This window comes from Balaenoptera musculus, chromosome 5 (genome assembly GCF_009873245.2).
Source record: "Balaenoptera musculus isolate JJ_BM4_2016_0621 chromosome 5, mBalMus1.pri.v3, whole genome shotgun sequence".
Lineage (NCBI taxonomy): Eukaryota > Metazoa > Chordata > Mammalia > Artiodactyla > Balaenopteridae > Balaenoptera > Balaenoptera musculus.
This window is the reverse complement of record NC_045789.1, coordinates 30,173,508-30,200,456: the sequence shown is the minus strand read 5'-3', so window position 1 is coordinate 30,200,456 and position 26,949 is coordinate 30,173,508. Positions and strand designations below refer to the sequence as shown.

The window sequence follows — 26,949 nt, the reverse complement described above, 5'->3', positions numbered from 1 at the left end:
GAGCAACTTTGGGGCAGTCGAGCGACGGGGGCGGGGGGTACCTAGTGGCGTAGCCACTGCCCTGCACCCCAAGCGGCCACCGCTTCTGCGGCTTTAAGGGAGCTGCCGAGTCCAGGCTGTGTCGCAGCAACTTTGTATCAGTCATGTCGCCCTCCTGGTGACTGACAGCCGGAATTGTCCAATGAGAAGCCCGCCTGACCCGTGCAGCGTGGAGACTTGCTTCCCTCCGGGCCAATGGGAAGGGCCCAGGGAGGCGGGATAGCAACCTGAACTTTTTATCTGGACATGTGACCGGCTTTTAAAAGGGCCGGCCCTGGAGCTGGCCCACTCCCCCTCCGGGCTTTCGCCCGCCCTCTCGAGCTCTCTCCCTCCCTACTTCGCCCGCCCTGGCCCTACCCCTGCCCCCTCCTCTCCGCCCCTCCGCGCCCGGGGTGTCATTGGACTGGGAAGACGTAAGCCAACTTCAGGCCGCTCGGAGGAAACGCGTGCAGTCACCTGGGTGCAAGAGCGTTGCTGCCTCGGACTCTCCCGCTGCAGGGAGAGCGGCACTCGCTGGCCTGGATGTGGTTGGATTTAGGGGGGCTCCGCAGCAGGAGTGTCGTGGCGTTGGCAAGCGCTGCAACAGGTAGACGCCGTGAGACGGACCCCGGCCGAGGCAGGTGTGTACGGGTGCGCGGCTGGGCGCCGCTTGCTCGGGTCGGCGTGCGGCCGCGGCGCGGGAGCGTGCACTTTGCAGGGAGAAGTGGCTGCGTAATCCGGAGGCAGTCAGTAGGGTGCTGTGTGCTTGTTGTTTTGTTTTGGTTTTCCACTTTTTCTCCCCTTTGACCGCCAGAGGACTATTTTGGGAAAGTTTGGCCACTTTGGATAAATGCCCTCTAACGAGCAGCTTTCAACCGGCTTTGGCAGTGGGAGGTCTACCACCCTTCCCTTTACCCAAAGATGAATTTCGGATCGTTTTCCTTGTACAGTTTTTAAAGGACGTTTGAATAATATTTCTTTCCTCTATCAATTGCGGAAGCACCCAAATCTCAGCCGGAGGTGTAGCAGTAAAAGGGCAGTTGAAGGAGATAACAGATCCTGATAGATCCTGTATGAAAGGGGCTCTGGAAATTCGTGCATTTCCCGTTCCTTAGTATTCACGAAACTCCTGAAAGAGATTATGCTTTCTGTGGCATCAGTTGGAATTCTAAAGGCATCCAAGAAGGGATGAGGCTTCTTTTGGTGGCATCAGTACCCTGCTACTGAATTTAGGTGCACAGCTTTTCCTAATGAATTTTAAAAGACCAGGTTTAAATCTTAATGGTTTATGGCACCAACAGTTTTAACTATTTATTATAACAAGTTTTCAAGTAGGAAAACTTGATAGCAGACAAGTTTTTGAAACCACTTAATTTCAAATGCAGTAATTGCTCTTTAACATTTGAATTGCCATTTCTCTAAGTGCTGTTATTGATCATATTTACATAGTAATGATAACAGCGTTCTCCATCTGTGAAGTTCTGGGAAGTATTAATTTTATATCTGACTTCATAGCACGCTTTCATGGAAATGCTTGAGGAGAGAAGTTTTTAAAAATAATCTGAAGGGGAGTTTTTTCCTTTAAGGGAGAAATAGTTTACTTCGGGGCTTTTAGAAAGATCAGGTGGCTCAGTGAATTAGGTGAGTGAATAGAAATCAGATGTGTTCAGTTCTAACTGGTTCTCCAGCTCCCTTAGGTGACCTTGGGCAGATTTCTATCATTTACCTCATCTGTAAAAAAGAGGAACATAGTAATAGTTATGTAGGGGGAGAAGACAGCAAAATAGTTACAAACTGAACTTTTACAACTATGCAACTGGTGCAAATTATGAAATTCTTAAGGTTCTGTCTTTAAGATGTCATTATAGTCAAATAACTATAGAAAATGATGCATTTGAAGGGAATTATGTTTGGGGGGTAGTAAAAGTGAAAGTGTTTTCAGATAAAATATAAATTCGCAAGATTCCTTTTTAATATTCCTGAAAAAAACTACTTCCTTGTGGAAAACAGCAATTTAACACCGTCTGTAAAATATAAAATTTTAAAGTCAGGTTTTTCCTTTGCAAAATAGTATTTAAGAGCATATATATGACAAGGTAGAACTATCAGTGCTTTTCCTTACTTTCCTTATGTGAAAGTTCCTTTATTTTTGGGGGGGGGGGGGAGGGAGGCCGTTTGCATGAAAATTAAGGGGTCTTCATGGTTTTTGTCTCTGTCCCAAGGGAGTCTCTGTTATAGTTTCCATTTGTAAGGGAGACAAATCTGATTTTATATAAGCTAGATTTGTATAACGGTATCTGTTTCATCTTATACTTTAGTAACAAAACATTCCCTTTACCATCTGGATATTAAGTTCTATGAGGATCATATTCATCAACTAATATTTTGAGTATTCACTAGTAAGTTCAGGAAATTCTGCTCAAGCCATGGTCCTTATGCCGGTTTTAAAAAGACAACCTGGATTTCCTGGACACTGTAGGAAATAATTACCTAACTGATCCATTTGTTTTACAGAGAAGACCAATTAAGATAATCGGGAGAATTCAGCATAAAATATTTCAATAATCATATTCTTTTAAAAACCCAGTCTTTAAAAATATTTGCAGTGGAAGCATGCTGATGTCCTCCATTCTTTTGTGTTTGTTGCCAGCCTTTGCTCTATTTTCTTTGTTGAGAGGTGCATTCGGTTGGTAGATGAGAATACCTTAAACAAAGCTAATGTGATAGATTTCAGCAAAACCTTTTGCAAATTGTCTAATGATAGCCCTGTCAGTAATGTGGTGAAATGCAGGCTGGTTTATGTTATTGTCAAGAGAGTTCAAGGCTAGCCAAACAGGACTTGGAAAGTTATGATCACCTGCATGATGTTAGCTGACAAGGTGCTTCCTTGTAGAGTGCTTTAAGATGGTTCTTGCCCGTCAGCTCCTGTAGAGATTCTCTTCAAATCTTCACATAGCCTTACGTATCCGTGGCTCCTGCTTCGAGGCAGAGTGATGAAAAGTGTCCCTCAGCCTGCTAGTAGGTGTTCTGTGAAAAAAAAAGTGCAGTGACCAAATTATTTAGAGGACTCTGGATTAAAAAGGAAACAGATTTCTGTACCGTGGAACTTCCCTGGAGTCTTAGCATGCAAATTTCCACTGTGAAACTTCAGAAAAGGCAGTGAGTGATCATGCTTTCCAAAAGACAATTTGGAGGATGAATTTTTGGAGAGGGGTCTGGATGAGGATGGCCCTTCAGACCCAAGGCAGATGGTTCTCTTGCCTGGGGGGCAAGGAGCGATACTGTAGGTGTGGGAGTGAGGAGGGGTGAGCCAGTGGAGACCTTTGGTAAGGGTGCCAAGGCAAGGGTGACTTCTGGGCATGTGGGTAGAGGGTGGCACAGTTCACCAAGACCGAGAATGTGGGTTTAGGGACAGGGTTGGGGGTGGGGGAATGATAACACAGAAGGTGTTCAATTTTGAACAGGAGTAGACATGTTTCTTGTGGTGTTTAATGAACTTGGACCTGAAACATCTATACCTTAGATATACATCTGTTCAAGTTTGCTATGGGGAAGACAGCATATTCTCAGGTAGAAGTAGAAGCAGCACATAATATTTACTGGTATTTTCAACCCATGGCTACTATTAAATGGTTTTTCAGTAAGGTAGAAAAGGCCAGTATTAGCTGTTTTGGTCCCATTTCACTTTATATATATTTTTTTCTTTTTTTTCTTTTTTCAACTTTCACTTAGCTTTCATCCACACTAATTTTTTCAGCTGGAATTACCAGATTACCTCCTCAAACTTCGTAATTTGACTTATTTTCCACTGTTTTGTGATTTGATTTGTGATTAGGAATTTATAGAAAAATGTTCTTTAAGTAAAAGCACACTGCATAGTTGGGAGATTTTAATGTTCACAAGTTACTGAGTATTGATTATGTTATAATAGTTTTACTTTTTAAATTTGCATTATGCTGTCTTGGGATGCAGTGGTAAAATTGATAAAGTTTCTGCCTTCTGGGAACTTAAAGTCTAGTGTACAGTACAGAAAAGTAAGAGGTAATTATGATACTTGGACAATTTGGGCATTACATTTTGTCAGCGAGCACTGCAATATCTGATGCCAGTTTATTTAGTAGAGTCATTAGATTATTTTTCCACGATAATTAATATAATTTCTGGAGCAAAAAGGCGTCCTAGTCTCTTTTTAATGAGGGGAACATAGGGCAGATGGAGATTGTGAGTGGCAAAAGTTGGTGGGGAGAGGACTGAGAGGCCTAAAGTAATATTTGTATTCAGAACTGCAGAAACTGCATCTTTTAGATCAGGACCTTTATTTGGGTCAGAGAATGTTTACACACCTGAAAGGATTTGAAAAATGCATACTTAAAAGATTTTAAGAATTTTATGCATGAAAATGCACAAATGAAGTTTTATTGAGAGTGAGTTAATTTTCTTTGAGATATGTTTCTTTAGAGTGGTGGTTCTCAAACCAGCGGTGATTTTGCACCCACCAGCCCCAGAGACATTTGTCAGGTCTGGAGGCAGTCTGGGCTGTCACAATGGGGGAGGAGGAATGCTACTGGCATCTAGTGGGTAGGGGTCAGGGAGACTGCTGGACATCTTATGATGCGTAGGACAGATCTCAACAAAGAATTATCAGGTCCCAAATAGGGTCAAGGTTGAGATAGCTTGGTGTAGACACCTGGATCAAATTCCAGCTCTGCTGTGTGACCCCTGCCTCAGTTTCCCCAGTATTTGGGATAATACTTTTGCCAGTCTTGTAGGGTTGTTTATAAGGGTAAATAAGTTAATATATGTGAAAGGCTTGTAATATGGCATTGAATGATATAATGCATAAGAATTATATAAATGTAGCCTATTATCATTATTCTATCTATGAAATAAATTTATAGAGAGAGCCAGTGGGTAAGATGGTATATGTAAAACAATCCTGTGGGCTCCCTGAGGATGGGGACTGGGCCTGTTTTGTTTATCACTATAGATTCAGTGACTACTTGTAGGCCCAGGATGTAGCACATGCTGGGTAAATATTTGTTGAATGAATGAACACATAAATTGTCAGGGCCCATCTCGAACTTCCTCCATTAACTGTTGAGACTGAAACTGGCTGTCTGTTGGGAGTCGTTTTAGCAGAAGTACCGCTAGGTCAGGCTGCATGTCAGAGTCCTTGCCAGGATTGAAATACAGACTAGAGTCCTGATATTCTCAAGTTGTCATACAGCCTCTCTGTTATGGACCAGCTTAATTAATCAGGATATGTGACTCTTCACTTTATAGAATTGATATTAAATTATCTTCATCACTAATCCATTTTAAGAAAATCTTATTGTTTTAAAAATAATTCTTAAGTTATTTTGCCTGTGATCATTCACTTGATGACTTTATATTGGGAAATGGTAACATTAATTGCATTTCCTCGTTGTCTTTAATAAAGCCACGTATTAGATACGGAAAGCAGCTTCCATATGCTGGAGAGACTCCAAAGGCTTTGGAGTTAGAAGATTTAGTTTTAAACCTGACTTTGTCACTTATTATGCCTTTGACCTTGGGCGAGTTGCCCTCTTCACTAAGCCCTCAGTTTCCTCCTTGCCTGCCTCATGAGTCCCCAGGATTACTTTGCATATTGAATAAGTTAACATTTGTAAATACTCTTTGCAAACTCTAAAGGCTGTATTACAGCAAAGATGATTTATTGGCAAATATTCTTTGCAAACTCTAAAGGCTGTATTATAGCAAAGACGTTACTTTTATTTACATGCAAAATAGTTTTCTTGCTTCTTATATTCTGACTTCCAGACAAATTATAGTCAAGACTGTTGTATCAGCACCTAAGAAGGTAATAATTTTAACATAACTAGAAGTATTGCTTATAATAAGTAGAATACGTATTTATAGATCATTCCATGCAATTTCAGAATGTCTTTTAGAGTAATCTTGCTATCAAGAACTCTAATTCGATTTTTTAATACAAATTTATTTGTTAGCTATGGAAACCAAAGGCTACCACAGTCTCCCTGAAGGTCTAGATATGGAAAGACGGTGGGGTCAAGCTTCTCAGGCTGCGGAGCGTTCTTCCTCGGGACCTACAGAGCGGACCGATGAGAATAACTACATGGAGGTCGTCAACATAAGCTGTGTTTCCGGTGCTATTCCAAACAACAGTACTCAAGGAAGCAGCAAAGAAAAACAGGAACTACTCCCTTGCCTTCAGCAAGACAATAATCGGTCTGGGATTTTACCATCTGATATTAAAACCGAGCTGGAATCTAAGGAACTTTCGGCAACCGTGGCCGAGTCCATGGGCTTATACATGGATTCCGTCCGAGAGGCCGACTACGCCTATGATCAGCAGAACCCTCAAGGAAGCGCGAGTCCAGCGAAGATCTATCCACACGTCGAACAGATGGTGAAATTTTATAAAGAAAACGGCCACCGTCCCTCCACGCTGGGGAGTGTGAGCAGGCCCTTGAGGCCCTTCATGTCTGACTCTGGGAGGTCCTTCCTGTCTGACTCGGGGAGCTCCGAGAACGGCGGGGTTATGCGCGCCATGGTGAAGAGCCCCATCCTGTGTCACGAGAAGAGCCCCTCTGTCTGCAGCCCTCTGAACATGTCATCTTCGGGTTGCAGCCCTGCCGGCATCAGCTGTGTGTCCTCCACCTCGGCTAGCTTTGGCAGTTTCACAGTGCACAGCCCCATCGCCCAGGGCACTCCTCTGCCGTGCTCCCCTAATGTGGAGAATCGGGGTTCCAGGTCACACAGCCCAGCCCACGCCAGCAACGTGGGCTCTCCTCTCTCCAGTCCGTTGAGTAGCATGAAATCCCCGATTTCCAGCCCCCCGAGTCACTGCAGTGTAAAATCTCCAGTCTCCAGTCCTAATAACGTCATTCTGCGATCCTGTGTATCCAGCCCGGCAAATATCAACAACTCAAGGTGCTCTGTTTCCAGCCCTTCCAACACAAATAACAGATCCACACTGTCCAGCCCAACTGCTAGTACCGTGGGATCTATCTGTAGCCCCGGAAGCAACGCCTTCAGCTACACTGCTTCGGGCACCCCGGCTGGATCCAGCGCAGCCCGGGATGCGGTTCCTAGTCCAGACACACACGAGAAAGGTGCTCAAGAGCTTCCCTTTCCTAAGACTGAGGAGGCAGAGAGTGCAGTCTCCAATGGTGTGGCTGGCCAGCTTAACATCATCCAGTACATAAAACCGGAGCCAGATGGAGCTTTTAGCAGCTCGTGTCTAGGAGGAAATAGCAAAATAAATTCTGATTCCCCATTCTCAGTACCAATAAAACAAGAATCAACCAAGCATTCGTGTTCGGGCACCTCTTTTAAAGGGAATCCAGCCGTCAACCCCTTTCCCTTCATGGATGGCTCATATTTTTCCTTTATGGATGATAAGGACTATTATTCTCTGTCAGGAATTTTAGGACCACCTGTGCCCGGCTTCGATGGTAACTGTGAAGGCAGTGGCTTCCCAATGGGGATAAAACAAGAACCGGATGATGGGAGCTATTACCCGGAGGCCAGCATCCCTTCATCTGCCATTGTTGGTGTGAATTCAGGTGGACAGTCCTTTCACTACAGGATTGGTGCTCAAGGTACAATATCTTTATCACGATCAGCTAGAGACCAATCTTTCCAACACTTGAGCTCCTTTCCTCCCGTCAATACTTTAGTGGAGTCATGGAAATCACACGGTGACCTGTCATCTAGAAGAAGTGATGGATATCCGGTCCTAGAGTACATTCCAGAAAATGTATCAAGGTAAGTGGGCCTTTTTCTCCTGTTTTGAAAATGGCTTTATAAAATGCTGAAGGTTAGCACTATCTTTACAGTTAAGAAATTAAAACACGTTTGATTTTTGTTTTCAGCGTGGTCCTTTAGCGCTTCCCCCTTCGCTTGTTGGTATGTTACTACTTTTTTGAAATAGAGAAACCAAAAATTCTGTGACTCTCTTAGAAAATATTTGTGTTGATTTTGAAGGAGTGTATTTAGGTGTTTTTCCCCCTCTGTGTTGCCTGTTGTAGGTGTTTAGGAAAAGTTTGTTTCCTATTGCCTGTTACTATATTTACTTTAGCAGACTAGTGCTAGATTTTTTTTTTTTTTTCTTTAGCTGTGTACGGGTTCACTAAAATTGCTTTAACTTGGTCTTTTTGTGGTCATAGTCTTTTTTTCCCTTTAGTTTTCTTTATTAACCACTTCATTGGTTGTGAAAAATGAAATGAAACCCCAAATCTGTTACCCACAAGCTCCGCACCCTCTTCATCTTTTTCTAGATTGGTTAATCGTATGCAAGTTGTGGTTTTCAGTACAAATAAATCATTTCCTTAACTCTGGAGGGCTTTTTAAAGACTCAGCACATCTAAAATTACTAAGTGGCCCGTCTTGCTATCTTACTCATTGGAAGTGAAGTATGTCACTGCAGTTTTGAACTGGTATATTTATAACTTTTAAGATCTGCAAGAAGACATACTTTACTTACTGTAAAATATCTCTTGGCTTTCCTTCATGCAGATAGCATATTGTATATATTTAGAAAAAACAAGGAAGAGGTTTTAGATATGACTCTGAAGGGTGGTTCTAAGTTATGCAATGAATACTTGCATTGGACTTTGATTCAGTACTTTTATTACACGGTTGTGGTCAACGATCCCTGTATTGAACATATAAAGAATAGATTTCCTAGATATAGTTCACACGGGCATCTAGGAAGTTGTGGCTGTTTTCCTTAAAAACTTATTTGGTGGGAAAAATGGCCATTCCCATTAACAAGATGTAAGGTTGATGTGTATTCCTTACTCTTTCTCCTTCAGTTTTTTACCAAAGCAAAAGGAAAAACTTTCATTTGTGCATTATTTTTATTGTCATTGACTCATACCTCGCTCCTCTTGCTTTTATAGAAGCACACATTCCATAAAGGAAGCTTACACATTGTTACAGTTCTCAGTAGCATGACTAGTCAATCCTATCCTAATGCTGCCTCTCTCTCCTAAATTCTAAACTCTTTACACAAATGCTGAGGCGGCATGGTTTTCGTCAGAACCAAGCTCAGCAGGTGTTCCACTGCTAGTGCTTTGTTTTACTTTCAGAGAAGGACATTTTGCACACGATGTAGATATTTTTGTAAGTGATGTTTGTAGTGGGTTATTCAGAGGGAGACAGCCTGGTAGTTAAGAGCATGGCTGCCCTGGTTGAAATCCCCAACCCTGCCCCTTAACTGCTTTGTGACCCTGTGCACATCCCTTCACCTTTCTGGACTTTAGTTTTCTCGTCTGTAAAAAGGGAATTCAGTAGTACCCATCTCAAGGGTAGTCAAGACAATTGAGTTAATTTATGAGAAGCACTTTGACTATCATCCGGTACAGAGTATGCATCGTAGAGTATTATATACAGCTCATTGATTGCTCTTAGCATTTAATTCAATTGTTTTCATAACCTTTAGTTTCCATTTCTTTTAGTGTTCTCTTTTCTGCATTATGTGAAATTCCACAAAATCTTTTAAAGAAATATGCATAGTGTAAGGAAATATTTGTTGATAAATTCTTATGATTAAATTATTTTTTTTATGGTTAGGCACCCTACATTTGCTACTACATTTCTATTTATGTTCTTTTACTTTTGAAGGCCATTGCTTTGGGTAATGATATTTCTGGTAGAAATACTAGAGTGATACTAGCTAAAATCAGTAATTCTCTTCTGTTTGTTATGTATCCTATTTCTACTGTTTTAATTGTCTTTTTCACACTCAACTCATGAAGCCCCTCCTGGTGGTCTGGGGACCCATAGCCTTACATATTCATATAAATCAGTGACCTTGAGCCTACTCTGCCTTTGTGGGAACCTGGGGTGTTGTCTGGTGTCTCTTCTTGAGCATTCCAGAATTCTTAATGAGCTTGTTAATATAGTCAGAGGGGATTCATTTTGTTTACATATATACCGGTATTGTGCTAGTTAATATAAGTTTTCCAAAAACTGTAATGTCAAAGCTTTAATGTTATTCAAAGTCTCTTTTAGATTACTAATTCTTCACAGCTTTTCCTGGTGAATATTATCCAAATGTATTTGTTTTGATCATTCTCAGAGTAAACTTAGATTTTTTTCTGGATATCAGTCTACATGTTATAACATTTAATTTAATCTCATCCAAGCTTCATTATTGGCCTCTTCTTTTGTGTCTTTTGGACCAAATCCAACCTTTCTGCCTATTTCATAATTTAGAATGATGATACCCCATTCCAGGGAATGTTGGGTTAATGAATTAAAGATTGTAAAGGATCCAGGCAGTGTGTAACTGCTTCTAAGTTTCATAATATCCTTTATCTTTAGGTTCAACTCTAAATTGTTTTCTAGTAGATGCCAAAGTATGGTTTGGGGTTCCTGAGACCTTTTCAGGGAGGTCCACAAACTCAAAAATGGTGCATTGGTAAAAGCCATTCAAAATGGAAGATAGACCAACAGTTTTAATGTAATAGTGTGTGAAAAGTTCACTGACAGGGTTTCAGATTCCATGTGGCAACTAAGCTTTAAGAAACCACTGACTGTCCATTTTCAGTGTTGTGTTAAAGAATCGTATCTGCAATGATCTGAAATGACCATTAAAATGCTCTTCCTTTTTCCAACAACGTATCAGTGTGAAGCCAGGTTTTCTTCATATACTTGAACCAGAGCACATCACCACACATTGACCACAGAAGTAGATACGAGGATCCAGCTGTCTTCTATTAAGCGAGACAATAGACTTGCAAAAATGTAAAACAGTGCTGCTCTTTTCACTAAAGTTTTTCGTTCTGGGAAATAGTTATTTTTTTCACATATGCACTTTTATGTTAATGTGTAATGACTTCTTTTAAATGATTTAAAAGAAATATTCGTTTTAATTTCTAATAGGGTAGATATCAGTAGATAGAAATGCATATAAACAAAAGCTCTTGTCCTCAATACATTTTAAGAGTGGAAAGGCATCCTGAGACCCAGAAGTTGAGAACTGCTGGTCTGTTCTATCCTAGACACCCTTCGGAGGTTAATGCAGAAAGAGGATATTACTTTATTTGTGTTAGCTTTACTGAATGTTATGCTGAGGAAGGGGTGCCCCAGACAGATAAGGAAAATGATTCTTATTCAGGTGAAATTGTCAAGCTGATAGAAGTGAGTGATGGCCGTGGAGTGTGTGTCTGTTTCAGCCTGTGGGCGTTCTACAAGAGCGGTGACCAGAGGCACGCCTGTTACAGTTTCCAGCGAGTGGGTTATCTGAGGGCCACACTGGAAAGTACATGATGACAAAAGCTGGATGTAAAACTCTGCGGTGGACACTGGACCTAGTTGGGTCATGCAGATGGGAGTTCCCCTGTCCGCTTGGACACAGAGCTGTGGCCTTGAGTGAGTGGCAACTTCTCTCGGCCCCAGTTTCTTCATTTGAAAGAAAACGAGTTGACCTAGATGCTCTCCGAGGTCTGCCAACAGCGCGACTGAGCGGCTGTGTAGTTTCCTTGGAGTCGTGTATGTTAAGAATAAAAATAGAAGTATCCCTTAACATATTTGCTAGTCTGGTTTCAAGTTTATCTTACTCACAAGTCCAGCTCTGTAGTTGCCAGGGTAGTCAGGATAGAAAAATGTCATGACCATTTACCGTTTAAAAGTAAGGGTGAGTAGGGGTGACCTGTCATTGTGCTTGGTGAAGTGGCAGGTTTTTTTTCTTTTAATCAAATCTTTCCTTTCTTAAAACTTGACACTTAACACTATGAGTTTCTTGTTCTTTTGAATTTACACTATTCCTTCTGGAAACAGGGTTTTTCTGTTGACATAACATTGGGTGTTTATGGCGATGGTCATAGTCACTTTGATAGCATTGTAACACAGTGCTACCATTGACTTAGACTTTCCGAATATAAAGTTCACTGTTTCAAAGGGCACATTCTGGTAGTTTTCAAGACAAGTAATCAGGAATTTATCTTAATATATGCTGAACTTTTTTTCCATGATAGGAGGAAACAATTTAGTGATAACCTACAGTTGTTTTCAAAATTTTTCAATGGTCCCTGGAGTTTTTCGAAACCCATCTTCCATAATAAGCCAAAAGCTTCAGAATTCAAGGAGTTTGTTACAAAGTTTGCCATGTCTCTTAGTAAGCTTTGTAAATAAACCGCTGAGATATAAGTAACTTCATGTAATGCAAAGCATGAAAGAATAATGGGTTTTGGAGGGGAGAGATTGACTGATTATTGGTGCTTACCATAATAAATCCATTACAGAATTACTTAGGTCATTTGGAAATGAAAACATGGAACTTTCTTTTTCTTATTTGCCTCATAATATTTTGATTTTGAAATTGCTAGTGTGCCTAGAATTTCTCCAGGTTAGTGTTCTAAATAGTATTTTTATAAATATTTAAAAGGAGACTTGCTTCTTTTGATGATTCATTCACCTTCATTATTTATGGTATTTCTGGTAAAAGTGGTGATCATTTTATTGAAAAAAAAACCCCTATTCCTTTTTAATAAACAAATCACTATGTACTGCCCTTCTATACATTTTGCTTTTCACCTCACAAGTATCCTTGATTTATATGTCAGTATGTCCACCTTTTATTGTCTGAAGTGTTAGTATATTTAGAACTGTTTATTTCATACTTTAAAAATAAAGTGGAGATAAAAGCCCTGGTTTCAGTTAAATAAACTCAAATTATTCAACTTAAGGCAGTTCTCATACATACCAGTGACATGCTGAAACTAGGACCTGGAGATTTATCATTTATGGATTTGATGCCTTTTGCAATATTGAAATTCTGGGTGTGTCTGACCTTTTTCTATCCTTGTAATGTTTAGAGTAAGAGAAGATGTTATATTGATCACCAGTAATTTAGGAGTAATACTTCACTTCCCCTGATGTCCTTTATTTTTTTCTCCAAAATAATACTTATTTTCCCAGGCTTTCAACTGTTGCTGTAGTTTCATACAACTCATCTACTGATAAAATTTCAGCTCTGCTGCTAAATAATTTATCGTTTTCTTTCATTTACCAAATTCAAATTGAGAGAAAAATATTGATTTCTTGGATCCATTTAAATGTAGCCATTAAGTTGTATATTTTTGTGGACTGCATTCCAAAATTTATTAGTGAAAATCCAGGAAATATAAGTGTGTTAAATGGATAGTGTCATGTTAAATTTTAGGATTTCTAGTTTTAAACTTGTCAAGTATAGGCTTTGTTTTCATTTTTAAGAGTTTTATTTTGTTCTTTATATAGTAAGGTAATGATGAAGTTAAAATGTAATTTTATATAAGCACATGTTACTTAATTGATGCTCTGAAAACCTCTGGATTTATGATTGTTAGTGGTATGGCCAAGGCCAAAATTTCTATGTAGAAAAGAGGTAGAAATTGCTTATATTTTATGCAAGACATAGAACACTCTAGCCCAGGAAGGAAAAGAGGACAAACAAAAAGTAATTTGAATACTTACAAAGTTAATACCCTGGGGAGAGAGTGTGAGCTAATAACTGGCCGTCTGAATTCGCAGCTCTGGCCATGACTTAATGTTATCAGTGATGACCACTTCATTGGCATGTATCCTCACCTTATATATTAGGAGCTGTCGAAACAAATATCCAAAAATTGTGACCTAAAACACAAAGAAATAAGGTTTGTAATGGGCAAAATCGACTTTGGGTGTTCCGACAGGGAAGGATCTGGGCGAGTCTTGGAAAATGAGGAGATGGGGGTAGGGTGATCACAGTTGGTATTTATCCTTAGTCTTGAAAAGTTTGCTGGGGATCGGGGGCACTTCCTGGTGGAAGGAGTTAGGTGGGCAAACCCCTGACAGGCAGAAAACACTGAGTGTGGTCCAGCCGTATGGCTGGCTGTGATATGGGGAATTGGGGGAAAGAAGGCCTGGAAGAGCTTAGTTGGAGCTAGAAGCCAGTGGAACTTGGAAGTCACACTAAGAAGTTTGCACTTAATTTGGCAGGTAATGAGGAGTTCCTGAAATGTTGGAGCAGGCAAGCAGCCTGAGCTGAAGTACACTTGGGTAAAACCTTAATTAGGCAGTGGTTGTAGGGTGGATTGGAGCGTAAAGGGCCTTGTTAAGAAGTTATTGCAACAGTGCAGGAGGATGGAAACTGGAATCTCTGGAGCAAGGATGTCGGGGGTAATGGAAAAAAGGGGCAGATATGACTACTTTGACTACTAATATGGCTACTACTATGTAGTAGTTGATTTTTATATAAAATTTTTATTTTGAAATAATAACAGACTTAAGAAAAACATGGGGGAGCCATTACAAAGAATGATAAACAAGGACACATGTACACAATACAGCCATCAAAATCCAGAAAATAACATTAAGTTACTGACATCTTGATTCTGGTTTTGCCAGTTGCACCCATAATGTCTTTCATAGTGAAAGGACCCCAGTGCAGAATTGTGTTTTGGGCTTTTAGCTGTCATGACTCTTTAGTCTCCTTCAGTCTGGGACAGTTCCTTACTGTTTTCTAGATTTCTTGACGTTACAATACTTTAGAGCAGTAAAGGCCAGCACTTCAGTAGAAAGTCCCTGATTTGGGTTTGTCCTCTGTTTCCTCATGATTTGATTCGGGTACCGCCCCCTTGTCAGGCGTATCACAGAAGGGATGCAACATCTTTCCTCCCGCTTCCTACCACATGCCAAGCCATTTCCCTTTGTGCCTTTACAGTTCATCTGCAGCATTTTATCCAGGTGCCGTCTGCCAGGCTTCTCCACGGTCAAGTTACTCTTTTCCCTTTGCAATTAGGAGCTATTTGGGGGAGTGGTACTTTGAAGTTGTATAAACATCCCAATCTTCATCGCACTTTGCTTATTCATTAAATTATCGATATCTTTATGGAATCATTGTTTCTTCTTTTCTGCAGCGAGTTATAGCCTGTTACTGCCCTTATTTTTGAGGTTCAACCTGTTCCTCAAACAATTGGGAGCCCATTCCAGCTGGTTTCCGTGACCTTTTGCCATGTTCCCATCATTTCTCTGAGCGCTTCCTTGCTTTAGGCCCATCTTGTATTTTTCCTGTCCCAGTCCTGGAGCCAGCCCTTTCTGCAAGGAGTGCCCCCCATGCCTGCAGACACCTTCCTCTCTGTGACTGGAGTCTAAACTCTTCATCCTCGGTCACAGGGCCACACCCCCACTGGGTGCCCTCCTCCTCCACTCGGGCGCTGACTCCCGCTGCTGGGTTCTGAGACCCGGCACTAGGCCAGGTGAGCTCATGGATGCCCCCCTCCCCCTCTGCTGGGACTCTGACTCTCTGCATGGGGGGGTTTGCTGCCCCCCCCCATGGGCCACCATAGCAGCCACACCCTACCCCCCAGTGTGGAGCTCTGCCGTGCTGTGTCTGGCCTAATGGCTTTAGGACTAAATCACTAAGGAAGGGCAGGAGAGGAGTTGATATTTGAGTGGAAAGGATGTGAAAAATCTGTGAAAACTCACAGGTTGTCAGCTTGACCATCATGGAGGGGGGTGAGCAATTAAGAGAAATGGAGAGGTCGAGAAGAAGTGATGATTTATCTTGGTTGCCTGAGTTTTACGTTCCAGAGAGGTGGATATGCCGGTGTTGGGAGTATGGGAGGCCTCTTCACAGACATGGCAGTGGAGGGGGCAGCGTGGGTGCTAGCCAAGGAGAGAAGGTATACATGACTCAAGTATCGTCTACAGCGCCTTCTCTGGGAGTTTGGAGGAAAAGAACCCCTGCAGGAGATGAGCAACACGTGCTAATAAAGGACACAGGAGTTGTTTTGACAGTCAAGATAGTGTGGACTCCTGGATGCCGAGGGAGGAATAACGTTGCCTTGGAATTTCCAAATTAGAAGGGCCCTAAGGCTGTCTATAAATCCAGCCCTCTACGGGCACAGATAGTGAAACTGAGGCTGAGAGAGACTGTATGCCTCTTCCAGTCTCAAAGTAGTTAGTAACAGAGCTTTCCTTCCAGTGGGAGAGGGGGGTTCAAAACCCGATGGGAGGGCTGAGGAGGCCAGGAATTAGGCCGAATAGTTGGAGCTGGTGTCTTTTCAGGAAGGAATTCTGTAGAGCGGTGGGAATGGGACCCAGCCTGTGATGGACTGAGGAATAAGTTAGCAATGAAGAAGAGAAACCTGTGGGTGTGGGGAGAGTGCTTACGCTTGGGCGGTGCCTGTTTGGTGGTAAAGGGAGAGGCGTCGAAGGGAGAGACGTGGGCAGAAAGACACAGCAGGGGTGGAGAAAGGATTTCGTTGGACAGGTAAGGTCTAAAGAGGGCAGTGGACCTGTGCTGAGATTGAGGTTGAAAACGTCACAGGGAGGGAAGTTGCTTGATGGGGGCCGTGTCCCAGGAAGACGAGGGCAGAAGTGAGACTGTAGTTAGCCTACGGTCAGATAGTTAACTGCCAGCTCGAACCGGTAGGTGGAGGCAGTTGCTGGTAGCTCGTGTCACCGTTTTATAGACCTGGACACTGAGACTTAGCCTGTAAAAGAGATTCATGTAAGGCCACAGAGCTAAGGTAGATGAAGAAACAGACACTTGAGCTAGAGAAGACGAAAGCTGAATGTCCTGGAATAGGCAGATGGGTCTTTTTTTCACAAGCGTGAATCAGATTGGGTGGCTGATCTAAAGCCCTCTGGCCGCATCTCATTGCAAGCAGCGTAAAGTAACTCAGGGTCTGTAAAGCACTGAGTTACCAGGCCCCTGACGACTTTACTTAGTATGTTTCCTCCTTGCTCATTTCCCACACTGATCTTTCTGGGGCTCAGACAGCCAAGCCCCCTTCCTTCTGGGGGGCCTCTGCTTGCTGGTCCCTCTGGCAAGAAGGCTCTGCCTTCAGATTTTGGTTTCCTGTCCCTTGTCATTCAGGATTAGCTCAAATGTCACCCTCTCAAGGAGGCCTTCCCTGACCATTCTATTTAAAGTGATGACGCCCCCCCTCTAACACATCATCCTCTTTTGTTGTCTTCATAGCACACACCTGTCAGAAATTATCTGCGTTTACTTCACTTCCCTAATTAGAATGTCAGCTTCCTGAGAGCAGGGACCTTAGCTGTCCTGTTTTACCAGTACATTCGCCATACCTAAAACAGTGCCAGGTACGCTGTGGATGTTCAGTAAATCTTGATGGACAGCAAATCTTGATGGACTGAGTGCCTTGGTTAGCAGAGGGACTTGGGGTGATGAGATAAGTGTTGGTGATTGGGTAAGACTGATAAAATTATTGTTAAATAATAGAGTTCTACTGGGTTTAGCAAAAATTCTTGTGACCTCTATCAGCATATTTTTTAAGGACTTTCACAAAATAAGCAACAGATGCTCTTCTTATTTTTTCTAATCTCAGCATCATAGAGGAGTTGGTAAGGGTGTATTCCAGGCTCTACGGTGACATTCTTAGTCTTCATTATGAGGTCATTTATTTAATTTTAATTGATAAACAGTGAAATGTTCTCTTTTTGGTGTACAGTTCTGTGAGTTTTGCCAAATGCAGGATCAGGTAACCACTGCCCACTCAAGATACAGAACAGTTCTATCACCCACTGAAATGCCCTTGTGTTGCCCCTTCCCAGTTCAGCCCCTCTCCTTACTGTCAAACCATGGTGACCATTTATGTGTTCCCCATCCCTGTAGTTTTGTTTTTTCTAGATTGTCATATAAATGGAATCATACTTTATACAGTCTTTTGATTCTTGGTCCTTTAATTTAGCGTAGTGCATTTGAGATTCATCGGTGGTATTGCAGGCACCAGGAGTTAGTTTCTGTTTAGTGCTGAGCGATATTCCATCTATGGCCACATGATTGTTTGTCCATCCATTCACCTGTTGATGGACATTTAGGTTGTTTCCAGTTTGGGCTGTTACAAATAAAGCTACTGTACATATTCACATGCAAATCTCTGTAGGGATGTTTACTGCCTTTTTTCATCAGTAAATACCTACAAGTAAAATGGCTAGGCCATATAGTATCAATAGATGTAGGTTTAATTTTTAAGAAAGTATGAACTATTTCCCACCAAAGTGATTGTACTGTTTTACATTCCCACCAGCAGTGTGTGAGTTCAGGTTCCATTACATCCTTGCCAACACTTGGGAGAGTCAGTCTTTTTAATTTTAGGCATGATAACAGTACTGATAACTTATCGCAGTTTAAATTGGTATTTTCTAATGCTTACATGATACTGAACATCTTTTCAGGTGCTACTTGCCATCCATACGCCTTCTTTTCATGCCTGTTAACTCTTTTGCCCATTTTAAAAAGATGTTTCACCTTTATTCTTTTCTTCTTTTTTTTTTTTTTTGTCTTGCCACATGGCATGTAGGATCCCAGTTCCCCAACCAGGGATTGAACCCGTGCCCCCCGCAGTGGAAACATGGGGTCTTAACCACTGGACTGCCAGGGCAGTCCTCTCTTTTGCCCATTTTTATTGGGTGGTTTTCTTCTTTTTGAGTTCTGCTATCAGTGTATTTTAAGGTAAGCTTTTTGATAGAAGACCTAGAACTAAGAGAGAAGTAGCTTTTAAAAACTCTGTGTTGGCAGTGGGAAAAATACCAGGCAGCTCTCGAATTATTTAGTACCTACTGTGTTCTTAATGTGGGTGAAGATACCAAATGAATATGAAGCAAACCAAATGTCTTCCCTGTATTCCCATCTAGCTGGGGGAGAGGACTCACATGAGTTTATATAGCTCTTCTTTTGGTTGTTCCCTAATTACGTGTTTGCTCTGTTACCAAAGATGAGAAAAGGAAGAGTCTTATGTGGGCTAGAATAGTGAAGGAGAGCCTCATACAGGAGGTGAGATTTCAGTTGAAGTTTGAAGATTGGTGGTCTTTGGGGAGGAGTAGAGAGGTGTCATAGGAAGAAGTAAAAGCACAGGTCATGTGTGTGGGCACAGGACAAACAAGGCCTGCTTGGAGGGGTTTAGTGGTAGTTGGGGAAAACTAGACTATAGAAATCTGTGAATGCGAAAAAGAAATGCTTCGTACTTTTAATATAGTGCTCGTAAACATTTTTAAAAATTTTTTTTATTGTGCTAAAGGTTACATAATAGAAAACATACTATTTTAACCATATTTAACTGTACAGTTCAGTGGCACTGAGTACATTCACGTTGTTGTGCAACTCTCACCATCATCCATCTCCTGAATATTTCACCTTCCCAAACTGAAACTCTTTCCCCATGAAATAATTTTCTTTAAACCTAGGAATGACCTAAAAGGATAGAGAGGTCCATCTGGTAAGGGAGATAGAAAATAGTGACAGAAACAAATTTTAAAAAGCAACAGAGAGGCTATCATATTGGTAATTCAGGCTGAGTGGTTGGAATGGTGAACGAGGGATAAATATTAGAGACAGTTTGTGGGAAGAAGTCATTGAAGACCAGATTATCTGACCCAAAGCCTGTTTCTTTCCCACTCTACTCCCAAGCCATGTGTGTTAACAGCCCCACAAAAAGTATATTGCCAAAGAGCATAAGGAAGAAAATGCAGAGTTTTATAGTAACAAGGAGAAAATTTCTGCATAATTATGACTCTTAAGAGAAAAGGAGCAGAATAGTTTTGTTATTTGGATGAAGGTAAAACCCCATAATTTCGATACCAAAATAGAATACTTTTTATTAGACTACGGAAAAAACGCCCCCAGGGAAATGGAAACAGGAAGAACCAACTCCTGGTTTAACAAAGTTGGAAAGCAGACTGGTGAAAGATTATGTAAATCAATTAGAAATAGTGACATATGGAATTCTGATTCGCATACAAAGATATAAAGGAACAGAAGAATCTCAGCTCGTTGGGAAGTCCATTTATTTTGTGCTCAAGTAACTGGTGTTTGAATTCACAGGGCTCTTTCCAAAAGTGGAATTGTGCTGATTTTCCTCTATCACATGGTAGAGTTTGTATTTACTTAAAAAAATACTTTTCTGATAAGTTTGAGATGAGAGTCCAAGTGCAGAGTTTGGGAGTGTAGGGATGTGATGGGAGCAGATATTCTTTTATTTACTTCAGTTCGGATTTTCACTGTATTTTTTGAAATGGAAATTGTGTTCAGAGAGGCTTTTGTTCTTGGAAACTTGAAGGTATGACTGAAGAATTTCTGGTCGTACAATACAAAGTATTTTTTTCTCCATCTCTCTGTCATTTTCAGACCCAGTCGAGGTAAGTGTACATGTGAAGTATTCCTTTGAGACCTCTGGAAGCATTTGAGTTTCTGTATGTGGCAGAAATATGATAATTTTGTTGACATATACCCTGTATTTTGGACTTGGTTGCTATGATTCAGGGATTCAGGTGAAAACAGCACTTTCCCCTCCTAAGTACTGTTTTTTAGGGAACTGAAGAAATTGACAGAGGCCTGGAGTAGGGGAAAGAGGAGTTACAAACACAGCAACCTTTCCGTGGTGAAAATCTAAAGCAGATCACTCTTATATTTACATGACTTCTGAAACGTTTAGCTCCATGGGTGGTTCTTAAATGTCCATCGGCAGGGATCCCCTATTTTTGAGCTAATGTTCATTTACAAGCCAAAGATTTTTATAGGAGGGTATAATTGCATGAACTGTGCATTTTTTTGAAGATTAATTTGTCGCCGGTACCCGAGGATGGAAGAAGTAAAGAATAGAAATCTAAGTGTTGAACGTGGTCTAGCCTCTACGATTTCATAACACTGATGAAATATGCTTTTTTAAGAATTTTGATTCTTGCCAATTCTACTCTAGCAGAAATTATCAAATTTAGTATTATGAGGGTTTTAAGGAAAGTCGACATAAAACAAATGTTAAGAAATCAATGTTTTATTTAATATGGAAAATGACTACATTTCCATGACTGTGTCAGAGTCCCTACACAGTCAGTCTCCTCCAGACCCAGACATGTAACTGGTGCAGAGCACGCTAACCCCGAGTTATTAAGGCTTTTAATCGATGAAGAATGATAGAAGTTTGCTTGTCATACTATTCTTAGACAGTGTTGATATTTCAGCTGCTTGGCTTTAAAAGGGGGTGCCCTTCCCTGGTCCTTAGCCCAAGAGAGACTATGCAAGACAGAAAACATGGAGGTTTTTAAAAAAGGCATTCACTGCTACCTATAAGTAACTAAATGAAATACCAGTTCTGTTTACTGAACACCATGGAATCTATAACAACAATGCACATTAAAAGCACTTACTTTGAAGTAATACAAATAATAAATAATAAATCCTGGAGAGTGTGTGGAGAAAAAGGAACACTCCTACACTGTTGGTGGGAATTTAAGTTGGTGCAGCTACTATGGAGAGCAGTATGGAGGTTCCTCAGAAAACTAAAAGTAGAATTACCATATGATCCAGCAGTCCCACTCCTGGGCATATATCTACAGAAAACTCTATTGCAAAAAGATACATGCACCCCAGTGTTCACTGCAGCACTATTTACAATAGCCAAGACATGGAAGCAATCTAAATGTCCATCGACAGATGAATGGATAAAGAAGATGTGGCATGTGTGTATGTGTGTGTGTGTGTGTATATATATACACACACATGTATATATACATATATATATATATATATATAATGGAATATTACTCAGCCATAGAAAAGAATGAAATAATGCCATTTGCAGCAACATGGATGGACTTTGTATGATAATCTATAAGTGAAGTAAGTCAGACAGAGAAAGACAAATATCATATGTTATCAGTTACATGTGGAATCTAAAAAAGATACAAATGAACTTATTTACAAAACAGAAATAGACTCACAGACATAGAAAACAAACTTATGGTTACCAATGGGGAAAGGGGGAGCAGAGAGGGATAAATTAAGAGTCTGAGATTAACAGATACACACTACTGTATATAAAATAGATAACCAACAAGGACCTACTGCCTAGCACAGGGAACTCTTCAGTATCTTGTAGTAACCTATAAAGGAAAAGAATCTGAAAAAGAATAGATGTATTAGAAAGAAACACTTATTGGCAAAAGTTCTGGACGTGGATGGTGGTGACGGTTGCTCAACAATATGAATGTACTTAATACACTTAAAAATGGCTAAAATAGTAAATGTAATGTTGTATATATTTTATCACAATGAACATAGCACCTAATCCTAACAAAAATGTGGGTGCCTTCCATTGATGAAATTTGGCACACAGTAAGATTCCGGGGTGCTCTGAAGGCCCAGTGTGGGAGCCTGTCTAAGCAGAGAGGAGGTGGGGATCACCCAGAGCCGTGCGCTGACCTGTACAGTGTTGCACACAGGCTGTGTTCAGGACTGATTCCCACTCAGCAAGCCTTTATGAAGCACTTGATTCTGTCCGGGCAGAGTCCTGGGTGTATGTATGGTCACAATAAGAATGAGAACTTCCTTATCCTTCGGAACACCCAGTCTAGATCCAGCCAAGATCCCATTGCATAGTAGGTTGTGGTGAGTCTTTTTCTGGAGGTACCAAGTAATGTTTCCAGAACATGGGGGAAGGAACACTTTGAAAATATTCATTTCATTAATTAAATTACATGATGGCCACGAGCAAATTTTATGTGATTGGTCAGAACTCTTGGTTTGGAAACAGCACAGGAAGCCATCTCATACTAACTTAAACAAAACGGAATCTCTTGGCTCACAAAATGGGAGAAGTTCAAGGGGTAAACCTCAGGCTTGGCTAGATCCCAGGTTTCAAATAGTGATGTTGTGAATTTCTTTGTCTCTCCATCTGTTGGAGCTTTTCTCTTTTCATTCGACTTTGTTTTGGGGAGCAGTGGCCAGTATCACCCTGGGCTTGTATTTTCATTAGTTACTGACCCTGGTGGAAGGAACAGCCTCTTTCTTGATAGATTCTGATTGGCCTGGCTGGGGTCTCGTGTCCAGCCTTGAGTACAGATGGTGATGGTGTGTGTGTACATGTATGCAGATGGGGGGTGAGTGCTTGGCCTCACTGTGGACTAAGAACACAGCAGGATGGGTCTCCAGAGTGTTCTGGACAAAGAAGACTGTACTCTATAGCAATAGTTTCAAAAGCTGATCATATTGTCAGTTATTAATTAGCTCTTATTGAAATAGAAATGTTAAGCACAATGCTTGATTCTCTAAGCATTATCATTAATGAGGTTTTACTAGTATTGAAGTGAACTATCTGGTAATGTTGAAAACTTGTGGAGGATAGAAAAATGATGATTGGGAAAGGCCAATGCAATGTTTTTTAGAGGGAGAGAAGATCTGATGGTCTCTTTTGTGAAGTATATTTATAGATGATTTGATGATGGGAAAATTTAGCAGTAACCAGGATGTGCTCCAAAAACACAGTACACTGCAGATTCAATCCCACTTTCTGATACAGAGGGAAAATTGGGATTAATGCAACTCTAAAAGGTTCATTAAATTGACCCCATTAATAAATATGGCCCCAGACCATCCAGAACTAGTTATCATTGCCCATCTGGGAGCATCTAAGAAGTACCTTATATTGTATTTTCTTTGGCTTATTCATCGAGAGCCTCTGCCGTTCTTGGTAAAAATGATATTTTCTTAGTGTGGGAGGATTACTAATAAAATGAACTTACACCTGTTCACCAGTTCAGTATACATGCATACTTAAGCATATAATTTTGCATATGGCTTCAGAAGATTCATGGATCATTTCATGAACTCATGGACTGCAGGTTAAGAACCACTCCACTTGGTCATTGTTAAAATATGATTACATAACTACAGAAAGAGGACTGCAGTGATCAACTACCAATAGGACATGTGTAGTTGAAAATGCAATTTGAATTGTGTGTTCAACAGTAGTGCTAGGTTATACATTTGATCACATCGTCTTACGCAGTAAATATTTATGCAAGATGGTTATCTAGGCGAAAGAATCCCATGAAATAGGGAATGTGGAGTGGCCCATATAAATAGGCCAGAGATATCAGTTGATCTGATTAGTTGATTTCTGACAAGTTGAAAAAGATGAGGCTCAATAAGCTTGCAGGTATTGACAGGTAGAGATAGCATCATTTAGGAAGAATATAATCAGAAGCCAGAGTAATCTTGGTAAATGGGAGAAAATGTAAGAAATGAATATATAGGAGAATGGTGGTGGATAGGAAGGCCGACTTTGAGGTCATACCTCCACTTACTTGGTGTATGACCCTGGGCAAGTTACCTACCCTCTCTAAAAGTGAGTTTCCACATCTTTAAAAGAGTGACAATAATAGTCCTTACCTCCTGTGGCTATGGGAAATTTATCTGAACCAGTCTGAGTAAAGTGCTGGCATACAGTGAGTGCTCAATGGAAATCCTAGTTCTTACCATTATTGTTGATTGTTATTAATAGTTTCAATTAGAAATGAAATCGAGGAATAGGAACAATAGAAACTACAAGCGTAAATAATTGCTCATGTGAAAGTATGACCTAAAAGATTCCATTGTGAAAAGAATTAGCAATGTAGATTTAATAAATTCAACCACAAAACTAACATTATTTTAGAGCGAGGAAATCCTTCCAATTCTCTGTGCCCTCATGAGATCCTTAATTGAGAACTCTATTCTTCTCTGAATTCCAAAAATAGAGATTATTATGAAGATAGTTTAGACTAGTGATTCTCAACGCTTTCTTAGAGCAATACAAATGAAGATTAATATTCACATATATCACATACTCCATGGCAGATTTGATTTAAAAAGCATTGTGTGGGTATGTGTGTGTGGGCAGCAAAGCAAATAGCACTGTGAGCTTTTTGTTTTTGTGGTATTCATAAAAATCAATACTCGGCATAAAAATATTATTCTCTTAGAGTTGCTTATTATGGGCTGTAGCATAGATCAGACAGGCTGCATGGTGGCATACTGTGATGGTTTTAACTTCCATCTCTTTTCCTATCTGTGAAAATATTAGGATGCAAACGAGTGAGTGGCCTTATTGTAGGAAGAATCATGGACCTGTTGTGTGTTTCTATTTGAAAAGTAAATAATTCACAAACATCAATTTCATTATTATTAACAAATTACTTGGCACACAGCTCACAACTGATCACGCCCTACTGTATGGTACTCTGATATAAAGGAGAGCCTGAGAAATCAGTAAAAATGCCATAATCCCCCCTCTTCCTCCACACAGTTGAAATCACTAACTAGAATAATGCTATTCAAATTGGAGAACCGTTCAGTTGATGATACCAAATATATAGTTGCTGTCTTCTTTGGACAATAGAATAAAACAAGAAGAAATCCTGTTAGGGATTTAGATCAGCTATGAAAATCTGCTGACTTTATATCACTGTTAAACATTGGGCTAGAATTATTGTTCGGAGAAGGCCCATGACAGCTTTTACTCTGCGAGGTTTTAAAGGTAAGAATAATTTTCATGTTTGAGATTTTTTTGATGTAGCTGTAACCAGAATAGAAGTGTCTTAGATTATCACTTTTCCTCAGATTGAGTAATTCGGCTGTAATAAGTCAGCATATGTTGCTGTCTAGTCTAAAAACTACATGAGGATAAAAACATGTTATATAAAACCATCCATAGTATCAAGTCTTTACGATTTCACTCTGCTGAAGATTTAATGCCAGCACCATACACCAGATAATTTTCAGTTTCTCTGAAAGAGAATGTCAATCGAGAAAAAACATTTGAACACCTATCTAAATCCTGGAGAGAGAAGTACTTTATAAGACTAGAGCAGTGTGTTTTGTTTGATTTTGTTTGATTTTAGGTTTCAGGTCTCAAAAGGATAGACTGTGATTTATGGGTATCATTCATTATATTGAAAAATACAATGATGTTGGTGCAGTAATCCCTATTAATCCTGTAAATTAATGTTTTTTAAGGAGGGTATGGTTTTATTAAAATGTGCTTTGGTTTTCACTGTTTGTATGTGGGTCTTATTTATTAGCTGAGAACATATTTCACAAAACATGTTGAACAAATAGTGTTATTATACATACTTTTATTGAGGTGTAATTGGTATGACATATTTTTCAGGTGTATGTTTTGATATCTATATATATCATAACTTTTATAACTGAAAATATGTAAATTTTGAGCCCTTCACCCATTTCGCCCCACCACCCACCAAAAAATATTTTATATGACTTTCAGTTCCTCATAATTGTCATTTATAAATATAAATTTAGACAAACCGGTTTATATGCCTATTCAACCTTGATTCTTGTTATTCTGAGCAGATCTCAATTGTGGACTTAGGGTCATTTCCAAGGTTCACATGTTGATAATAAATGTAACGTAATTTAAAAACAGACTGGAGCAGTGGAAGAAAGCACACACACACATAAACTGAGCACTTTGATTATATAAAAATTCTATGTGCCAAATAAAATGCCTACGTGCCGAATAAAATTAAGACAAAAGATGGGAAATGATGATTAGGTTAATTATCTCTATATTAGGAGCTAATAGAAATCAATAAGACCGTGGAGACTTCCAGTAGGGGTGGGAAAAAACAGACAAAGAACATGAAGAGACAGCTCATAGAAAAGTCAATACAGAGGGAGTGCGTGAACTTCTAAACTGTTTGGTCATGCTAGTAAGTAGAGAGATGGAAATGAAAGCAACAGTTAGATAGCATTTTTCACCTGTCAAGTTTGCAGAGAGGAGGACAAATGACGGATAGATGGATTCCACTGTGAAGGATGTCCACAGGGAGTAAGTATAAATAGAAAGAAGTGATATGGCAGCAGGTACCATCAGAAGCAGTGTGATGTGATTCCACAGCAGGAACTCTCCAGCCAGAAGGCCTTGTATGAATCTCAGCTTCACCACTTACTAGCTGTGCAATCTTGAGCAAGTTACTTAACCTTGGTTTTCCCATCTGTAAAATGGAAATAATCATAGAATTTATCAAACGGAATTGTTATAAGGGTTCATTGAGTTCATATATGTAAAGTGCTTAGAAATGTACTTGGCCCATGTAAGCCCTACATAAGTATGTTTGCTTTATTGTTATTATTATTGATTATCATTGCCG

General features: G+C 40.2%; 1 protein-coding gene across 2 annotated transcripts in view; it reads left to right on the top strand.

Moving 5' to 3' along the window:
• Nucleotides 1–235: 235 nt before the first annotated feature.
• Nucleotides 236–26,949, top strand: part of NR3C2 (nuclear receptor subfamily 3 group C member 2) — a 367,026-nt gene continuing 340,312 nt past the window's right edge. For both annotated transcript variants that reach the window (XM_036853563.1, XM_036853562.1), the window contains exons 1-2: nucleotides 236–659; nucleotides 6,009–7,791. In XM_036853563.1, the coding sequence (XP_036709458.1) occupies nucleotides 6,011–7,791 (1,781 nt within the window). In that variant the 5' untranslated portion in view covers nucleotides 236–659; nucleotides 6,009–6,010. The remainder of the gene's footprint in view (nucleotides 660–6,008; nucleotides 7,792–26,949) is intronic.